The sequence below is a fragment of the Geotrypetes seraphini genome, chromosome 14 (assembly GCF_902459505.1).
Source record: "Geotrypetes seraphini chromosome 14, aGeoSer1.1, whole genome shotgun sequence".
In the NCBI taxonomy this organism is placed as follows: domain Eukaryota; kingdom Metazoa; phylum Chordata; class Amphibia; order Gymnophiona; family Dermophiidae; genus Geotrypetes; species Geotrypetes seraphini.
This window is the reverse complement of record NC_047097.1, coordinates 2901647-2923564: the sequence shown is the minus strand read 5'-3', so window position 1 is coordinate 2923564 and position 21918 is coordinate 2901647. Positions and strand designations below refer to the sequence as shown.

At 45.3% G+C, this 21918-nt stretch overlaps 1 protein-coding gene across 1 annotated transcript in view; it reads right to left on the bottom strand.

Moving 5' to 3' along the window:
- The window catches only part of LACTB (lactamase beta), a 50810-nt gene that overhangs the window by 17457 nt on the left and 11435 nt on the right, over positions 1–21918 (bottom strand). Inside the window, exons 2-5 of the mRNA XM_033920928.1 lie at positions 20557–20623; positions 19036–19226; positions 12225–12579; positions 10280–10445 (exon numbers count right to left, since the gene is read on the bottom strand). Of these exons, the coding sequence (XP_033776819.1) occupies positions 10280–10445; positions 12225–12579; positions 19036–19226; positions 20557–20623 (779 nt within the window). The remainder of the gene's footprint in view (positions 1–10279; positions 10446–12224; positions 12580–19035; positions 19227–20556; positions 20624–21918) is intronic.

Here is a 21918-nt window from a genome sequence, read left to right as displayed (position 1 = left end):
ATGCGGGGGTTAGCGCATGATGAAATGTCTGACGCGCTAGCGCGGCTTGATGAAAGGACTCCTTAGTAAAAGGACACCGTCACCATTTTTGTGTATAGGTACGGGAAAGACTGCTGGTTAGGTGACTTTTGTAACTCCTATAGTTGAACTTTATTTCTAAGAACAAAAAATCAAAAACCAAAATAGGTGACTATAAGGTAGTTTTTATTTTCTGTTTAGACGACCATTCAAAGAAAAACCCTGAAGCAGCGGTGGAAAATTCTGTGAACTGCGAAAAGTTGGTAAATAGTGAAGCAGCTTTCTGCACCGTGATTGAATACCTGGAGCTAGAAGAGGCGAAAAATGACCGTGATTAGGACCAGATAAGTGCTGCTGTTATTAAATAATGATAGTGCTAAAAATCTAGTAGCACATTTATCCTCAGCAAGTGTTTCTCGTACATCATCATAAGTCCTAATGCTTAAGAAAGATTGTTGTGAATGAAGATTATTTACACCAGCCCCTTTGAAGAAGAAGAAGAAAGGAAGTTAATAGTTTGACATATTATACTTAAAAAGAAAGTATTTATTGTTTTAGAATTTGCTGATAAAAGAAAAAAAAGAAAAAGTAAAATAAGTTAATAAAATATTTAAAAAAGAATTGATATAGAAAGATTAAAGTGGGTGGTTGGTGGTTGGAAGCCAATGATTGACAATAAGAGCGACCAGAAAACTGGACAATAACATCTGTATGATATAAACATTCTCGGCCTGTTTTACAAAGCCGCATTAGTGGCTGTGCTAACGGCCCCGTAGCCCATTCGGGGCTGTTGCTGTGCAGCTTAGTAAAAGAGGCTGTCTAAGTCTGAGGCTGTTCTTCCACTTAGTGAATAGAATAGAGCAGTAAATAGTTATATGGGCTATGGGGACTTAAGATAATTTTTCAATGGGATAGTAAATGGTTTGTAGTATATCTATCAAACCATCAGATGCCACAGATTTCAAAGTAAGCACAGTTACTTACCGTAACAGGTGTTATCCAGGGACAGCAGGCAGATATTCTTAACGCATGGGTGACGTCATCGACGGAGCCCCGGTACGGACACTTTTAACTAGAAAGTTCTAGTTGGCCGCACCGCGCATGCGCGAGTGCCTTCCCGCCCGACGGAGGAGTGCGTGGTCCCCAGTTAAGATAAGCCAGCTAAGAAGCCAACCCGGGGAGGTGGGTGGGACGTAAGAATATCTGCCTGCTGTCCCTGGATAACACCTGTTACGGTAAGTAACTGTGCTTTATCCCAGGACAAGCAGGCAGCATATTCTTAATGCATGGGTGACCTCCAAGCTAACAGAGAGGGAGGAGGGATGGTTGGCCATTAGGAAAATAAATTATGTAACACAGATTGGCCGAAGTGTCCATCCCGTCTGGAGAAGGTATCCAGACAGTAGTGAGTGAACGTGTGAACTGAGGACCAAGTGGCAGCCTTGCAGATTTCCTCGATGGGTGTGGAACGGAGGAAAGCCACAGAAGCAGCCATAGCTCTGACCCTGTGGGCCGTGACAGCATCTTCCAGTGAGAGACCGGCCCGAGCATAACAGAACGCAATGCAGGCAGCAAGTCAGTTAGAAAGCGTCCGTTTAGAGACAGGGCGACCTAGACGGTTAGGGTCGAAGGACAAAAAGAGCTGAGAGGACGAGCGGTGAGCCCTGGTATGGTCAAGGTAGTATGCAAGGGCACGCTTACAGTCCAGCGTGTGTAGCGCCTGTTCCCCAGGATGAGAATGGGGCTTAGGGAAAAAGACAGGCAACACAATGGATTGGTTGAGGTGGAAGTCCGAGACCACCTTGGGAAGGAATTTAGGATGGGTACGCAGAACCACCTTGTCATGGTGAAAAACAGTGAAAGGTGGGTCGGCAACCAGTGCATGCAGCTCACTAACCCTCCTGGCAGAGGTGATGGCAATGAGGAAAAGCACCTTCCATGTCAGAAATTTGAGTGAAGTAGTGGCAAGAGGCTCAAACGGAGGTTTCATGAGGGCAGATAAAACCACATTCAGGTCCCAGACGACTGGAGGAGGCTTCAGAGGTGGTTTGACATTGAAGAGGCCTCTCATGAACCGGGAAACCAGGGGATGAGCCGTGAGCGGTTTTCCGAGGATAGGCTCATGAAACGCAGTGATGGCACTGAGGTGGACTCTGATTGAGGTAGACTTGAGGCCAGCGTCTGACAGAGAGAGCAAATATCTAGTACAGTTTCCACCGCCAGCGAGGTGGGATCGTGGTGATGCAGTAGACACCAAGAGGAGAACCTGGTCCACTTCTGATGGTAACATTGGAGGGTGGCCGGTTTCCTGGAGGCATCCAAAATGCGACGGACAGGCTGAGACAGATTCTCTGGAGAGGTCAGCCCGAGAGAAACCAAGCTGTCAGGTGGAGCGAAGACAGATTGGGATGTAGTAGAGACTGATGCTGCTGTGTAAGTAGAGTAGGAAACACAGGAAGAGGAATGGGTTCTCTGGAGCTGAGCTGGAGCAGGAGGGAGAACCAGTGTTGGCGAGGCCACCGAGGGGCGATGAGAATCATGGTGGCTTTGTCCCTGCGGAGTTTGAATAACGTCCGCAACATCAGAGGCAGTGGAGGGAAGGCATAGAGGAACCGATCCGTCCAGTCGAGCAGGAATGCATCCGGGGCCAGACGATGGAGAGAGAAGAGTCTGGAGCAGAACTGGGGCAGTTGATGGTTGTGAGGAGCTGCAAAGAGGTCCACCTGAGGAGTGCCCCACCGAGCAAAGATGGAGCGGAGTGTGGGAGGATCCAGAGTCCGCTCGTGAGGTTGAAGGATGCGGCTGAGATTGTCGGCCAGGGAGTTCTGTTCGCCCTGGATATAGACAGCCTTGAGGAAGAGACTGTGGGCCGTGGCCCAGGTCCAGATGCGGATGGCCTCCTGACAGAGGAGGGGAGATCCGGTGCCGCCTTGCTTGTTTATGTAGTACATGGCGACTTGGTTGTCTGTGCACAGGAGAAGAACCTGAGGGTAGAGAAGATGCTGGAAGGCCTTGAGAGCATAGAACATGGCTCTGAGTTCCAGGAAATTGATGTGATGTTGACGCTCCTGAGGGGTCCAGAGTCCCTGGGTGCGAAGATCTCCCATGTGAGCTCCCCATGCATAGGGGGAGGCATCTGTGGTCATGATCATGGAGTGAGGGGGTAGATGAAAGAGTAGACCCCTGGAAAGATTGGAGGAGTTCAACCACCATTGAAGAGATTGCTGAAGAGACGATGTCACAGAGATGGAATGAGAAAGAGGATCCGTGGTCTGTGACCATTAGTTAGCCAGAGTCCATTGAGGTGTCCTGAGGTGGAGTCGCGCCAGAGGAAGCACATGGACCGTCGAGGCCATGTGGCACAGAAGGACCATCATTTGCCGAGCTGGAATGGAGCGACGAAGGAGCACCTGACGGCAGAGGTGGAGCAGGGTCCGTTGTCGGTCTGAGGGGAGAAACGCCCTCATCAGAGTGGTGTCGAGGACGGCTCCAATAAACTGAAGTCGCTGTGTGGGAAGCAGATGCGACTTGGGGTAGTTGATCTTGAACCCCAGGAGGTGGAGGAAGGAGATGGTGTGCTGAGTGGCTTGTAGCACAAGAGGAGACGTAGGTGCTTTCACTAACCAATCGTCCAAGTAGGGGAACACCTGGAGGTTGTGGGACCTGAGAAAGGCCGCCACCACAATGAGGCACTTGGTGAACACCCTGGGCGATGATGCGAGGACAAAGGGTAGCACTTTGTACTGATAGTGACGGTGCTGTACCTGAAATCGAAGGTAGCGACGTGAAGTCAGATGGATTGGAATGTGAGTGTAGGGAACATAGCCAGTCGTGTTGAGAGAGAAGAGGGTAAAGCATGGCAAGGGAGAGCATTCTGAACTTTTCCTTGACCAGACACTTGTTGAGGTCCCGGAGATCGAGGATGGGACGGAGGTCTCCTGTCTTCTTGGGAACCAGGAAGTAGCGGGAGTAGAATCCCTGACCCCTTTGGTCTGGGGGTACCTCTTCGATGGCATTGAGAAGAAGGAGGGATTGGACCTCCCTCAGGAGGAGAAGGGATTGGGAGGAGTGAGAAACAGACTCTATGGGAGGATTGTCTGGTGGAAGAGTCTGGAAGTTGAGAGAGTAGCTGTGGCGAATGATGTTGAGGACCCCCAGGTCTGATGTGATGACTTCCCAATGGCTGAGAAAGAGTTGAAGGCGTCCTCCGATCGGCTGAGGAAGAGGCAATGATGGTGGGAGACTGGCTATGCCCTGGAGAAAAGAGTCAAAAGGGCTGAGATGGTTTTGACGGAGGGAGAGGCTTGGCAGGTTGGTGAGACTGTGAGCGAGCCTGAGTTTGATGCTGTTGACGAGGTCGGCGAGGCTGTTGTTGAGGGGGGTTGAGAGGTCTGGCCGAGAACCTGCGTTGGTAGGAAGACTGCTGTCTGTAGGGGCGAGCAGGTGGAGTCTTCTTCTTAGGTTTTATCAGAGTATCCCACCTGGTCTCGTGTGCCGAGAGTTTCTGGGTGGTTGAGTCCAGAGACTCCCCGAAGAGTTCATCACCAAGACAAGGTGCGTTAGCCAGGCGGTCTTGGTGATTAATGTCGAGGTCAGAAACTCTCAGCCAGGCCAGGCGCCTCATGGCAACAGCCATGGCAGATACTCGAGAGGTCAGCTCAAAAGAGTCATAAATGGAGCGTACCATGAATTTCCGGAGTTGGAGTAAACTGGAAATTTGTTGTTGAAAAACAGGGACCTTACGCTCAGGGATGTACTTTTGTAAGGAGGAGAGTTGTTGCATCAAATGCTTCATATAGAAGGAGAAGTGGAAGGTATAATTATTAGCCCTGTTGGCAAGCATGGAATTCTGATAAAGGCGCTTGCCAAATTTATCCATCGTTCTGCCCCCTCTGCCAGGAGGGGTGGAGGCATAAACACTGGAGCCCTGGGTTTTCTTTAAGGTGGACTCCATTAGAAGGGATTCATGGGGCAGTTAAGGTTTGTCGAACTCCGGGATAGGGATGACCCTGTATAAACTATCCAGTTTTCGAGGGGCTCCCGGTACCGTGAGAGGGTTTTCCCAATTTTTGTAAAAAGTTTCCCTTAAGATGTCGTGGACGGGTAACTTCAAAAATTCTTTGGGGGGTTGTTCAAAGTCTAAGGCATCAAGAAAAGCCTGGGACTTCTTAGAGTCGGATTCCAACAGGATAGAAAGAGCCGCCGACATTTCCCTTAGAAATTTAGTGAATGAGGACTGTTCAGGTTTGGAACTGGTATCGACCATCGAGGGTTCCTCGTCCGTTGATGAAGCCTCATCATCGGTACCGGGTGGGGATTCTTACCATAAGTCCGGGTCCCTGATGTCGGTGTGTGCAGGACGGGACGGCTGTGTGGATGGCTCAGTGTGGCGAGTCTTAGAGAGAGATTTGCCAGAGCGCATCGAGACGGTACCGGGGGAGGAAGACCGGTGCCAGTCCTGGTCTCGGAGGGACCGGTGTCGGTCTTGACGTCTGGGAGGGTCGGGGTCAGAGCGTGGTTGCACAGGGAGATTGAGTGGTTCAGCCGCAAGCACCGGCATGGACGTGTTCAACGGTACCGATGGTGTCGACACCGGTGGTATGGTGCGAGGCTCGGGCCGGTCCGGTACCGGAAGGAGTGGGGCCAATATTGCTGGCAACAAGTGTTGGAGTTGTTGCTGTAGTTGCTCTTGCAATTGGCTTTGGAGTATGGCCGCAATGCGGTCGTCCAGAGGAGGCACCGGTACTGCTTTTTCTTTTTCGGTACCATAGGTGCCGCTCCATGCCCCGGCGATGAGGAGGCCGATGACGAGGCACTCACCGAAATCGGGGCAGAGCGTTTTCGGGGTCGGCGTGATGCCGGGAGGACCGGCGTCGCCGCTGTGGCAGGAGGGCGCTCAAGGGAAGTGGAAGGCTTCTTAGCTGGTTTACCTGGTGCCAGCGACCCCGAGGAAGGATCAGGCGTCGTCGAAGTAGTCGGTGCCGACTTTTGCGGTGCCGTCGACGGCGCGGCCGATTCCATGGCAGATCCGGTACCGAAAAGGATATTCTGTTGGATCTGTCTATTCTTTAATGTACGTTTTTTAAGAGTAGCACAGCGGGTGCAGGTGTCAGCCCGATGCTCTGGACCCAGGCACTGTAGGCACCAATTGTGCGGGTCAGTGAGAGAGATCGGGCGTGCACACCGCTGGCACTTCTTAAAGCCCGGCTGAGGGGGCATGAAGGGAAACACGGCCTCCGCAAAATCAAAACCGGAGGCCTGTATGGTGGCAACAGGCCCCGCCGGGGCCGGCCTGAAAAATAAGGAAAAAAGAAAAAGCAAAGTTTTTTTTTTTTTTTTTAGAACGGAAAAGAAACCCGAAGGGAAAAGAACAAAAAAGAAGAAAATTTTGCGAGCGGGAAGGCAAAAATCAGATTTTTCAACAGCCGTTGAAAACACATGCGTCTTCTTCGCTCCGCGGAAACGAAGAAACTGGGGACCACGCACTCCTCCGTCAGGCGGGAAGGCACTCGCGCATGCGCGGTGCGGCCAACTAGAACTTTCTAGTTAAAAGTGTCCGTACCGGGGCTCCGTCGGTGACATCACCCATGCGTTAAGAATATGCTGCCTGCTTATCCTGGGATAATGGCATCTACAGTTTAACCACAGGGTGCCACTGTCCCACAGCATATACACACTGCAACCATTTAAGAAAGCTATAAATCTCAGTCACTAGGTTTCACAGTAGAATTTACAACAAAGAAAAATGAAATGCACATCTTAAATCAGTAAAAGGCAGTCCATCAGGGATAGGGGCATGGCAGCACAGAAAAAGAGGTGGTGGGTGCATGTTTCATGGAATTATTTCTAATATGTGTGTGTCTGACTATAAGGGTCATGAACATGGGAGAGGCAGTTTTGTGATGAGCAATTCCCTAACTTCTATGTTTATAGTGTATCACATTTTCTATTGCTCCTCTCACAGAACTGCATTGGAACATTTTTCCTTTTTTTTTTTTGGGGGGGAGGGGCTGGAACGCTCTTCTGGAGTCTGCCATAGGGGATTCAAGACAAAGTTAGACAAGTTCCTGCTGAACCGGAGCGTACGCAGTTAGGGCTGGCCTCTATTAGGGCACTGGTCTTTGACCAGAGGGCCACTGCGTGAGCGGACTGCTGGGCACGATGGACCACTGGTCTGACCCAGCAGCGGCATTTCTTATGTTCTCTGGAACTCCAATCTGACTCAATTTCAAACTCAATATATTATTCAATTGTCTCCCTCCCATCAACATCACATTTGGTCCTATTATGTTACATTTTTGGAGAACTATTTTTCCCCCAGGCAGACATCCTTGACCCCTTATGTCTAAATTTCTGTCCAACAGCCAAAGGACTGAACAGAATAAAATTTGCTCTGACTGCAAATACAGTATTTTAATTTCAATGAAGGGTGACATTAAGAACAAATTATATTGTTCTGTTAACTTTTTGTTATCTTTACCAATATTGTATCAGTATACTTGGTACACTGTGAAGGGTAGTATAGAAAAGTTTCAAATAAACAGAAATTAAAGTAGCAAAGCATTATTTCCAACTATGCCAAACTGTCAGCAGAGCTGGATGCTCTCAACTCATATCAAACAGAAGATGCAAAAATCAAGACTGCACCCAAAACATGCAACAAACAGGGACACACCAACCACTAAGTAGGCTAGGCATCTGCCTAGGGCAGCATGAGTTTGGGTAGGTTGGGTAGGTTGGCACAGATGCAGGAGTCTTTCCCTCCAGCATGTGCAGTGAGTTTCTGTACTTCTATTATTTATTTCTTGAGTGACTTTGAATTTCCATTTTCTTTAAAAATTATGATCGTGAGTCACAAAGGCTCCTGAAGCAGGCCGTATTGGCTGAAACATGTGCGTGTCGAGCCACCGCAGAAGACTATGATTTGTTGAATAAAATTGCACACCTTCGTTCTCGAACCTCCACTGTTGTCTTTTGGTTCTGATTGTGTGTGTGGAGGTTTATCTCCTGGTTTTTGCCTGCACTTTGTTGGGGACACAAACTCTCCATTTTCTAGCTCCAGCTGAAATGTCTGGCTCAAGAAATGTTTCATATGGGCTGCAATCCCCCTAGAGCAGTGGTCTCAAACTCAAACCCTTTGCAGGGCCACATTTGGTTTTGTAGGTACTTGGAAGGCCTCAGAAAAAATAGTTAATGTCTTATTAAAGAAATGACAATTTTGCATGAGGTTAAACTCTTTATAGTTTATAAATCTTTCTTTTTGGCTAAGTCTTAATAATAATATTGTAATTTATAGCTAAAGAGACATATGATCAAGAAACTTTTATTTTACTTTTGTGATTATGATAAATATACCGAGGGCCTCAAAATAGTACCTGGCGGGCCGCATGTGTCCCCGGGCCGCGTGTTTGAGACCACTGCCCTAGAGGCATGAAAAGGGGTGAGCCCAAAGCTCCTGCCCCTCCTCCCCAATCACATGCCACACCGCACATGGAACAATGACCTCCCTTAGACAGGCACCCGCTGCACATCCAGCATGAATCCAAAGGATCTCCACCTGAGGAGTACCTCTATACCCTTTTACATCAAAAACAAGGGGGTTTGAGGCAGATAGAGGTTTTTTTAAGTCAAATTGGGAAATCCAAGATGGCCGCCATGATAGTGATTTTAGCACCTAAAATGGCATGTGGAGGCAGAGAACCTCTATTCAGAGGTATGAGAAGATTTCTGCTTCAGGCAAACCTGACAAAGGAAAACCAGCTTGTTTCTTCAGACTGCTGTCCGGTCTCCCCAAGGGACCAGACCCTCAGATCCCCACCAGAGCCTGCATGACGTTGTGAGGGGAGGAATGCAGTTTGCCCCAATTATGGTACAAAACTGCTACAAAATCTGTATAGCCTGTGCTCAAGCCCACTGCGGACGAAACCTGAGGCGAGCCTGCTCCCAAGGGAATGGTCCCTGAGCCTCCAGACTGTTAATGCAGGCTGGCCATACAGGAATCATCCCAAGAGTATGCCTGTGAGCTACAGATCTCTGCTCTGACAGTCTGTATCTTCTCGCAGCCAGAGATATCTTAGGAGAACAAACAGCCTCTGCAGCACTAAAAGCCTTGATTAAGGGAGAAAACCCTGAAAAATAAAAAAAATAAATGCAAGCAGAACAGAGAAGCTCCAATAACTTTGCTGTTGAGAATAAGACTGAGGAAATCTAGCACAACTGGGTAGAGCTTTGTCATAGATTTGGCAATTGGGTGGAGCTTTGTCATAGATTTGGCTATCCTCAGAGACCTCCCAGTGGTCAATTAGCATCCTGGTAATGTCTAGATTTGAGGGAAAGCATGTTGCCTGCGCCTCTTTGCTGCTCAGGAGCGAGTACTGCATGGCAGAGGCCTGGGGTGGCTCCAGCTTTAATTCTTAGAGGGATCCTGTAATGATTCCCTGCAAAGCGGATGGCTTGAACAGCCTGCACACTGGAGTGAGGAGGAGGAGTTGAACAATATTAGGTTCTCTACAGAATTCGCATTAAGGAGGGTAAATACCTGTTGGTTAAGACTGATATTCCTGTTGCAGTGCGTTATCTACAATGAAGCTCTTCAAATGACTGACCCTGTAGTATCATTGTATGTATATAGTCTGAATATATAAAACAAGACAGGCAAGAAAGATGTCTAAACCACCAGAACAATTACATTTATTTAAATCAAGTCCATAAATTACAGTATGTTCAGTGAAATCGAGGTAAGGTTACTTGATTGGGAAACCTATTTGATTTCCCAATCATGTAACCGCACTGGACTTACATTTATTTAGATCAAGTCCAAAAATTAGAGTAACTGTTCCGGTGGTTTAGACATCTCACTCGCCTCTTTTGTTGTATATTTTCACTTTGTTGCGAGGCGAGTATCCGTCTTGTTTTTTGTTTTTCTTGTAAGTTTATTGTCTGGCCATTTTTCCTTCTGGGACCTATGCTAATTCTATGGCACCTTATTCCAAAGCAATAGGAACCTGAGCAAAGAATTCAACCAAAGTCTAAAGATGCGTAGAGTTCTTTGCTCAGGTTCTTATTGCTTTGGAATACAATGCTATAGAATTTGCATAAGTCCCAGGGTAAGTCATTTGAAGAGCTTCATTGTAGATAGAAACTGTATCCTGTTGCTTTCTAATGCAACAGGAATATCCGTCTTGACCAATTTACCCTCCTTTACAGTGAGATCTGTCCAGAGGCAACAGATATGAAATCTAGTGCTTGTATTCCCACTTACCTTGCTCTATTGTAAATTATGGGCTCATGTTCTTCTTGAATAGTGGTGTGCATACCCAGGTCATGGAACATTTCCTTCATATAATCCACAAATTTCTGCTCAGATGCTCGCTCTACAACAGCACTCACCAGGGTCCAGGCATGAGTCGAGTATAAAAACTGACTTCCTTGAAAATATATGAGGGTTAATTTGTTAGGACAGAAATAAGAGAAAAATAAAGGAAAAATTGTGCAGATATGCTCAATGGCTAGCAGTTGGAATATATCATTAGTAACATGGACAAAATACTGGAACAGATGGTCTGTTACTTTCATTATCTACTATCTATCCATGAAAGGTTTACAAATTTAAAGCATCTAACATGCAGAAAGTCTTATGCAATCACAAAATCTCCTATTCAAGAAAAGAAATCCCCAAATATTTTAATCTATTTATTTATGAATTTCAAGGAACACAAGGTAAACGATGCCAAGTCAGAACAAGATCCATCGAGCCGAACATCCTGTCTCAGATAATTGCCAGCTTGGCTTATAAATACTGGGCAGATCCCAAAATGTAGATCAAATTTTTTTTATAGCTTTTTGCAAAGGATTAAGCAATAGCTATTTGGCTAATGATTTTTCACAGCCTTTTCCTCCAGGAACTTGTCCAAACTTCTCCTGAACTCTGCTGTTAGTGATCTTGAATTCATCCTCTAGCAACAGATTCCACACCTTAATTATGTATTATGGGCTAGATTCAGCAATTGGCATTCAATGTTAAGCACCGTTAAGATCTGCACTAAAATAATATTCTGTGCTTCCTATACCTAACTTTGGGCATGGCAGCTGATGCCTGCCAAAATCAGCTGCCTGATTGATGCTAGTTGTGGGCATGCAAATCCAAGTATTCTATAATATCACGCCTGATTTCTGAGAACGCCCCTGTCCCACCCAAACTCGTCTCATGTCCACGCCCCCTTTGAGTTGCATACTATGAAATTTAGGTGCCCATGTTGTGGATAGGGCATAGGCCAGATGTACACAACCCGAAATTAGTGCCAATTAGAACATAAGAACTGCCATCTCCGGATCAGACCTTAGGTCCATCAAGTCCGGCGATCCGCTCACGTGGAGGCCCAGCCAGGTGTAACCTGGCGAAAACTTAGTCACCCGTATCCTTCTATGCATCTTTCGAGGAGATGTGCATCTAACTCGCCCTCAAAACTTAGCAACCTCCACCGGGAGAGCGTTCCAGGAGTCCACCACTCGCTGCGAGAAGCAGAACTTCCTGGAATTTGTCCTTGATTGTTAGCACCTAATTGATTAGTTAGTTTTCACAACATATTCACACTAAATTTACTCAATCACACTATAGCAGCAATTTATATAGCAACAGCTATCATTTGTGTTTTATCCAATAAATGGTTTCACTTCAAAAGAGGGGTGTTGTTCAAAAAGTTTCAAGACAGTAAACCGGCACCAATTGTCATTCTACAGATCTCCTCAGTCACCGTTCACTGTTCCCCTCTTTCTTCTCACTTCTCCACAGCTTTATATATCAGTAATCATAGAGCCCGACACAGGACTGTAAATTTAGTATGAATGGGTTTGTGAATGTGTTGGAAGTGTGATAATAGTTCACGAGTTGAAAATATTTAAAATGTTTATAATATTTATGATATAGTGATGATATGAATACTTTGAATAACTAAGGGTTGTGGTAGAATGATGATTTATTAAAAGAATTAATTTCTGGTAACAGTAAATAGCTCATGTTTGGCTTAATTAATGAATATGAATGAGAGATCCAGCAGATCTCCCTAATTCAAATTTATTAGGGTTCCCTGAAAATTTGACCAGTTTGTGGCCAAGATTGCAGTTTGATATTCCTGCATTAAAATGTCCACTGTAAAGAAATCATTTTTACATAATCATTTTGGTTGCTCAGAGAACCTAGAACTTACCTGGTTTAAAGACCAACGGATCATTCTTAAATAACTCCAGAGAATCAATTACAGTTTTAAATTTTTCTTTCAAGTAATATTCTTCTCGGTCAAACTCCCTTTTTTTCCTAGCCAATTTGAAATTGGACTCTTTGTTGTCATTGTCTTCTTTTGGCTTAATTTCCACAGCATCAGTTTTAGCAATGCCTTTTACTTCTTTCTTAGAGTCTTTCTCCACGTTAGCTCTCACATTAGGCGCACTGCTGATTCGTTTTGAAGCCTTGCTGGCCTTTTCATCTCGTACCGCCTGGACATCTTTCTCATAATGACGTATTCCACTTAAATGCGAAACTAACATCCTTGTTGTAATGGTAACCTATTAATAAATCAATAGTACAATTACACTTTGTAAAACAGAGAAATCCTAAAGCAGGTTTTGGCCTGTCCAATAAATAGGTCTTGAACAATATTGCTCAAAGGAATTTAAGGTTGGGAATGTTAAAATTCTAAAGCATACTTTCGCCATCTGTGAAATACTAAAAATAATTGAATGCAAAATGTTCAAGTAGGATGGTACATCTGTTTCCAGTTCCCTCCAGTGCTCAGCCTTCCAGTACTAAGAGGTGGGCAATACAGAACTATGCAGCTGGACAAGAACCACTTTCACAGAAGCATGTTTCAACACAAAGGGCTGGATTCTCTAAATGGCACTGATCATTTGTCAATCACACGACAGCGCCATTTAGAGAATCACGGCCACCTTCAAGTAGATGCCAGAAATGCAGGTCAGTGTTTTACAGGCCTACATTTCTAGCGCCTATTTTTTTTTTTACGAGAATCACATCCATATAAGCACCTACCGGTGCCTGCGTCCTTTTCCAGCGTAAACCATGACCTACTGTAGGTGGTAGTAGGTGCCTCTATGGACAGGATTTGGATGCCATCGTTTGTAGGCACTTGCAAGCACCTACATTTTTTAAAGATTTAAACAACGCAGTCCATTACTGTGCCGTTTATCACCAATTAAAACAATTAAGTAGTACACCTACTGCCACCTAAGTTATGGCACACTATAGAAAATTTGGGCCAAAGTGCCCAAGTATATCCATGAACTGGCACTAAAGAAATGATACAAAACAAGGGGAGAGATCTCATTGGCCAGCAAAGTCAAAAACAGTAGCAGAAGATGTGTTTCATAGACATCACTGCTAGTATCATTCATCACTCACAAGGACTGGGAAATACAAAAGCAGAATCACTCATTTCAAGAGCACCAAAAAAGAAGTCTGTTTCTGAAGGCTGACAGTTTTTGTTATACTGTATTCAGACTGAGAATAGAGAGGGTCAAAATTCACAGTATGCCTGATCTTTTTTTGGGTGTTCTCCTCATAAGGGATTTTGTAGTAATTATGGGGCCAATATTCATCCTATGATGGTCAGTAGTTTTTAAGCCGCTGACAACTACGAGAATTAAGCCTAGATATTTAATACTACGATATGTTTGAGTACCAGCACTAATATCTAGGGTCAACCTTTCTTATGGTGCTATTTTTGTTTTTTTGTGGATGGATTGTTAAATTTTGCATTTTTTGACCCTATGATTCTAAAGCTGGAATTCACGCCGGCATCTGCATTGCTAAGCAGGCAAAGGAACGCATAAATGGTAGTCCTGACAACAGCACTGAATATCACCTATACCTGGATAACTGGCAATTCCTCCTGGACATTAATCCAACAATGCAGCAGTCAGGGTTGATATTTACCAGCACTGCCTGGTTAAAGTGCTACTGAATATCGGTGGCCAGTATGCTGAGCATGGTTTTAACATATAGGAGCCTCTCCTGCCCACTTAAACTATGCTGTATATCAAAGCCTATGCTTTTAGATTTTTCAAATAAGAAATACCAACATTTCTAGAATAGTATTTCTCATCATTTAAGACTGATAAAATTGTGAGATGCATTGTTCTCTTTTTTGAAACCTGTTAAGTACAAGACAATAAAAACCAACAAAAAAAAATTAGGTTCTTAGATTGCTAATATCTTTTCTAGTAGATAGGTGTGTCATTCTGGACAGATGGGTTATATCGCACTGATCGCGAGCCATGCAGAAGGAATCCACTCCAGCTATTGAATCCCTCCTCCTTCAATAGAGGGCTCTGATGCCCCCTTCAGTTTGTACCAAAGCAGGCAATAGGCCCATAGAGAAACACCTGTGAAGGAGGGGTACAGGGAAACTCACTGAACTACAACTCCGTTCTGCTCTGAAATCATAATAAACATGGTTAAACATTGCCATTAAACAATCAAATCAGAAAAATTTATGTGGCACAAGTATAAAGTGTTATATCAATAATTTGGCTTTATACCCTGAAGGACTGACTGACATGCAAATATCAATGTGGATCTGAACTTTCTGATAGAGATAGTAGGTAGACACAGGAGATAACGGACAGGGCGGGGCTCCAGAATGACACACCTATCTACTAGAAAAGATATTAGCAAGGTAAGAACCTAATCTCTTTTTCTAGTGCAATAGACATGTCATTCTGAATTGATGGTATGTACAAAAGCAGTCCCAGAAATCTAGGGTGGGACCACTGGCCAGCTCATAACACTGAGGACCCAAGGACAGTATTCCCTTGTCACTATATCCACTCCGTAAAACTTGGAAAATGTATGTAGAGTGGTCCAAGTCACTGCCCTACAAATTTCCTCAGAGAAGACCAACTAAGCTTCCGCTCATGAAGTCACACTTCTAGTGGAATGCACCTTTATAGAAACTGGTGATAGTTTTCCACAGGCACTATATGCTGACGAAATGGCCCTATGAATCTATCTAAAGATTGTGGCCTCAGAGGCTGGTGCATTGTATCTAGTCTGAATACTAAGCACAAAAAAATGGTCAGATAGCCTGAACTTATTGTCATCCTCAAGATATTGGAGGAGCACTCTTTTCACATCAAATGTTTTCAGAATCCAGTCCTTTTTCTTAGAACTCATGGACTGGAACACCGGCAACCTAACTTCATGATTGACATGGAAAGCCGAAACAACCTTCAGCAAAAGGAATGGAACGGTGCACAGAGAAACTCTGGCCTCTGAATTTGAGGAAAAACTCTGCAAATAAGAGTCAGCAACTCTTGAGACTCTTCCCACTGAGGTAATGATCATGAGAAATACCATCTTGAGCGTCAGATCCAACAAAGACGTTTCCCTCGGCAGCTCAAATGGAGCTTGGCTGAGGCATTGCAAACCACATTAAGGTTCTATGTAGGGAATAGGAGTTTATCGAGAGCCTAAGAGGCAATGTCCCCTTTAGGAATATGGCTGTGTTCAAATGAGACTCCAATGAAGCCTTTTGGCCTCATGACCTGAAACAAGAGTCCTATGAGGAACGGCTGGGTAAGTAGCAGCTATACTCACTCGAGGAACGCAGAGAGAGGGGAGACATGATTGAGACGTTCAAATATGTCACAGGCCGTATCGAGGTGGAAGAAGATCTCTCTTTTCTTAAAGGACCCACGGCAACAAGAGGGCATCCGTTGAAAATCAGGGGTGGGAAATTTCATGGCGACACCAGAAAATATTTCTTCACCGAAAGGGTGGTTGATCGCTGGAATAATCTTCCACTATAGGTAATTGTGGCCAGCAGTGTGCCAGATTTTAAGAAAAGATGGGATTGGCATGTGGGATCTCTTCATGAAAGAAGTTAGGGGGTGGGTCATTGGTGTGGGCAGACTAGATGGGCCGTGGCCCTTTTCTGCCGTCATTTTCTATGTTTCTATTTTACTACTTGGACTTTGAGGGACACCACTGTAAGCCCCTTGTCAAAGCCCACATGAAGGAAGGCTAACATCAGGGAGATCAGAACAGAGAAAGGCTCCTCCTTTTCCTTAATGCCCAGTGTGGAAAGTTTCTCATGCCTTAGCATAAGCAGATACCATCATAGACTTTTTGGATCTGAGCGGACCAGCAATAACTATCTCCAAGTATCCCTTGCGCACTCAAGAGCCATATTGGAAGAGCAAAGCGATCTGGACTTCTATGGACCAACTGGCCCCCGAGAAAGAAGGTCTGGCTGTACTTTTAGTCTGAGACTTGCACCTGTCTGAAGACACACTAGGTCTCCTCACCATGGTCTGTGAGGCTAATCTGGAGCTACCAGAATGACTGACTGCTCCTGGATGGCTTGCAATCTTATGGATAATCTGGCCTATCATGGGCCACGGAGGAAATACATACAAGAGCTCGCTCTTCAACCACTGATGGACCAGTGTCCCCAGACCCCAAGCTTCTGGGCTCAGATCTCCAACTGAAGAATCTGTCCACCTTCTTTTTTGTTGCTGTCACCATTGAGATCGAATGTTAGGCGACCCCAGCAACGAACGACAGCTTGGAAGGCTGCTGTAGACAGTGTCCTCTCACCCAGATCCAGTGTTTGTTTGCTGAGGAAATTGGCTTGGACGTTGTCCATCTCACTACATGCACTGCTGAGAGCCTGACAATGAATCTCCGCCCACTTGAACAGCAAGCAAACTTCCAGACCCAGCTAGACACTCTTTGTGCCTCCTTGGTGAATGATATATGCCACCGCTGTTGCATTGTCTGAGAAGACTTGGACCACGTGTTCCTGCAGACTATTCTGCACCTTCTGCAACTCTAGTCAAATGGCTCAAAGTTCTAGCCTGCTAATCAACCACCTACTTTGGGAGGCTGATCAATGCCCCTGACTTAGGTGTCAGTTGCAGTGAACCCCTCCAGCCAAACAGGCTGGGCTCCATTGTCACAATTACCCAGGTGGATATTTGGAGGAGTGTGCCCCTTGACAACACTTGTGGGTGAAGCTACCAGTAAATACTGGCCCGGGCTACTGGTGTCTATGGTAGAGGCATCTGTAGGGAATCCGATTGACATGACCACTGAGATAGTAATGCTTTCTGGAGAGGACATGTGAGCCTTCACACAAGGAGCCACAATTTTTGTGGCCACCATAGACCCTAGCACGTGGATGGAGGCAATGCCACATGGGTAGAGCTGGTTTGGCCAGCAAGCTCATTATCTGTGAGCAAAACTGTCTGCGTTCCTCTGTTATTCAGCCACGATCATCTGCCTTGTTGAAATAGACACCCCCCTCCCCCCCAGGCATTCCAGAGAATGTGACAGAATCAGTTGGCTCTTTTGGAAATTCACTATCCAACTCAGGTTCTGCAGGACCCGGACCACATGATCCACTGTTTGCTCTCCTTCTGGGAATGATGGAGCTCTGATCAGCCAGTCGTCCAATTATGGATGAATTGGCAAGCCCATCATGTGCAGATGGACAGTGCAGATGGAGAACGAGCGAGGTGCTGTTTCAAGTCCAAATGGAAGGGCTGAAAACTGACAATGGTTTTCCAGGACATGACACCACAGGAACTCTCTGTGGTCTGGAAATATGGGAATGTGCAGATAGGCCTCTGTCAAATCCAGAGAGGCCTGAAACTCCCCTGGAGCTACCACTGCTATGACTGACTGTACTGTCGCCATATAACATAGGATCCGAAAGAGGTCTTCAATCATCTGAGAATTTTGAGGGCACAACGAAGTATATGGAGCATATGTCTGAATCTGAATCTTCAGGTGGCACGGACTGTAAGGGGAACATTCTCAAATGCTGGCAGTAAAATCTGATGGGCAGCTGTTGCAACCGTTACTGTAACGATTTCAAAAAGATGAGCCATTCTTTAAAAAACACACATGAAAATGATGTTTGCAGAGCGTCGCTAAATTTGAATGATAGCGATCGGCACATGCACAGAATAAACCTACAAATGAAAAAATAAAGACCCCAAATTGAAGATCAGCAGGAGGGATACCCATTCCCTCCCACCACTGCCGTAAAGTAACCCTCCCTCGATTTTCCTCATAACTGAAACAGCCTTACTCACTGTGCCCTGTGCTGGAAATGTGCTGCAGCCGGCCTTAGCTTCAAAGGTAGCTGGATCTGAAAGAAGAAATCACTGCTTCAAACAGACCGCTCTTCCAGTGCTGAATCTTTGGGCTGCCAGTCTGCCAGTGTCTGACAGCCTCGAAACCCGCAGACCCGCGGACACAAAAATGGGGGAGGCAAAACGCAATTGGCACTCTATGAGACCCCATGGAGCCCCCTAAAGATGCCTGACAGCCTGCGCTCAAGCCCCTGTGATGCAGTAGGTGATCAATGCTATAAGAAGAACAGACCCTGAGCTCCAAAAGGTTTCTGGAGGCTGGCCAACAGAGGGATTGGCTTGTCAGCTGCAGACCTCAGTCTGCTTCTCCTCCATGCAGGCAGAGATGGACCCTTGAATAGGGGAGCTCTTAGCACTGAAATCAATCAAAATACTGTGAAAAAGACAAAAAAAAAAGAAAGAAAGAAGCAGAGCTATTAAAATGACTCCTTCCATCTCATCTCACATGCAGAAGGAAAAACTCAAGGGGGTAGCAGAGCCCTCTAGTGGAGGAGGGATTCAAAAGCTGGAGTGGATTCCTTCTGCACAGCTCATGAACAATGGATATTATCCATCTGTCCAGAATGACACACCTATTGCACTAGAACAGGGGTGTCAAAGTCCCTCCTCGAGGGCCGCAATCCAGTCCGGTTTTCAGGATTTCTCCAATGAATATACATGGGATCTATTAGCATACAATGAAAGCAGTGCATGCAAAAAGATCTCATGCATATTCTTTGGGGAAATCCTGAAAATCCAACTGGACTGTGGCCCTTGAAGAACATGTTGTTAATATAATCTTATCAAGGGTCATAGAGTACTACTATATTAATTTTACAGTGAAAACGAGTAGTGCAGATGCACCTTTTCCCCTTCAAACTCTTTTTCTGGAAATTCAGGAACATATTTCTGCACGGGTGCATCCAAGTCCAGCTTTCCTTCTTGCCACAGCCTGGCGACAGCCATCATAGTCAGAGATTTGCTGATGCTGGCAATTCGCATGACTGTTGCTGGATTGCATTGTACACGGTTCTCTATATCAGCAAAGCCCAAACCTTGAACAAAAAGAAAAAACATTCATGTTAAGGCCAGCATTATGTGGTCTGATGGTACTGCAGGAGACCAATGCTCGGGTTTTCTGTCCCCCAGATGTGGTCTGATGGTAGTGCAGAAGACCAATGCTTGGATTCTGTCCTCCAGAATACCAGTCAGGTAATTAGATTAAGATGTGAATAAGAAAACCGTTCATGAGGTGACTCATGGCATTAAAGACATCTATTCTTCAAAACCCTTGAACTGCATTAACAGATGCAAATCAGATACTAAATTAACCAAAGGCTGAGTTAATTGGAAGAGTATTCAGTTTTTTTCTTGCATAGATCTACTGTGTTGTGATACAGCGGGAGATGACCATTCTTTCCGCTGCATCACAACACCCCTTCCATAACATCCTGGCTGCGACCCCTGGCAGCAGAAGAGATGCCCACTCTCTCCTGCTGCACTAAAAATAATCCTGCCTGAACAGACCCAAACGCCCCCCCCCCCCCCCAGCAGCAGGACAGATGCTCACTCTCTCCTGCTACAAATAAAAAAATAATTTTTAAAAAAATCCTACCTGACCGGAATGCACCCTCCCTCCCGCAGGAAGATATGCCCACTCTCTCCTGCTAGTAGTGACACCCCTCCCCCTTACCTGACAGATGAGCCGGCAGGACGGAGACCGACCTCTTCGTTGCAGCTGCTGCTGCATTGTCTAAATTGGGTATTCCCCTTCCTGGTGCATCTTGGGATACACCGGAGAGGGGCCTGAGGCTCTGATTGACTCAAGATGTTTAAGGCTCCTCCTATGGGAGGGCCCTAAGGCTCTGATTGTCCCAGATGCCTAAGACCCAATGGCCCGGATGCCTAAGGCCCAATGTCCGGGCCAATCAGAGCCCTAGGACCCTTCCTGATGCATCTGGCGAAGGGCCTGAGGCTCTGATTGGCCCAAGATGTTTAAGACCCAGCCTATATTAATATTCATTATATGCAATTGAGTCACTACATGAATATGCATATGCAAATGAGATGAAAATGTATAACTATTCATGTTATGCAAATGAACTAAAATATATTAATCCAATCCAATCCAATCGGAGTCAGGCCACACCCAGTGCATCCCAGGATGCACTGGGAAGGAGGTCTAAGGTCCTGATTCGCCCAGGTGCCTAAGGCCCCTCCCTCTGAAGTGCAATAAAAAGATAGCTACAGAAAAATATCTAAGTTATTCATCTTAGGAAGGAAAAATTTATCTTTGCAAAAGTTAGAATTTAAAAATGAGTAAGCAATTTACGTCAGTAACTAACAACAGAAAAACAATTAGAAAATAAAAGTGCCAGTCCTCACCTTCTGACCACACTTCTTTTCCATCAACAGAGACTCCCACAACTATCCCAGGGACTCCCGATTCATCCTGTAAAGAAGAGTATAACTTCCTCTGTTATTAGAGCAACACATTCCTCCAGGGCTTCTTGCATACACAGTTTGTAGGTTGTCTCTCCATACCTTGAAAAACTGCATTTCTGCATTTTGATAAGAAGATAAAGTTTGTTATGACAAGTCAGGACTTGGATTTTGGTGCCCTGCGTCAGGGCCTTACCTTACCCATAAGTTGAGCCAGCCCTGATTATACTTATAGTAAAAATGCTCAGATATCTATGTGCAGTTGAATCGGGAGCTTTTCTGCATCTCTCCCACAGTACACTTGTACAGCGACCCTCTGATGGTCAACGCAAAATGAAGAGGACAGACAACTAAAGGCACGTAAGATTTATTTGATGAACAGAAAAAGCAAATTTGACCGATGCAGAAAAGTATGCTAGGCTTTTGCACATAATTTTGCATTTGCCCTATGTAGAAATAAGTTTTGTACACAAGCTTACTGAGCACAAAGCCTTAGGTAGACATCAGAATATGACTAATTAAACTCCCAAAGTAATGAAGGTATTAACTATTCAGCGCAGATGCAAAGAAGTACACAGAAGACAAGAAAACGAAATACATGTACAACTCTAGAGCCTTAATGCAAGGTCTAAAGAGGAACAAAAAATTAGCTTGTTCTTCTGCAGTAAAGTTGCTGAGGTTTTCATGCCTGTTTCTTCCCTTTACTGTGAGCTTAAGATGGCTTAACTTTTTACAACTTCAATGAAAAAATGTATTAACAAAACAAAAAGACAAGAGATGAGGGGAATCATGCTGGACAAAGAGTAAATGCTGGATTGTTGCAATCTGACAAGTGCCAGGACTACCGTATTTTTCGCTCCATAAGACACACCCTAGATTTACAGTAGCAAAACAAGAAAAACCATTCTGAACCAAATTGTGTACTAATATATACCAGGTTCTGCAACCACACCCCACACTCCTTGCCAGGCTCTGCACCCTGCCCCCCTTCCCTGCAACAAACAGTTACAAACAGTAAAAGGAAAATAAAGCGACATTTCTTCCAAGACATTCCAATAGCATCTTTTCTGCAAGATTAAAGTCCTATGTGAACTTCTCTACATTCTTTGAGTTTGTCAACAACCACTATTTCTGTCACTTTTTCTTTAGTTCTTTTTCTTCACTTAGCTCCATTCTCTTCAGTGATCACCATTTCCAGATTAGCCAGATTAAGAATAGGGGCTGTCTCCCTTCCTCTCAATACCCTTTCTTCAGCTCTGCAATATAGTGCATTATGGTCCTTGTGATCCTGCTGTAGCCAACAGC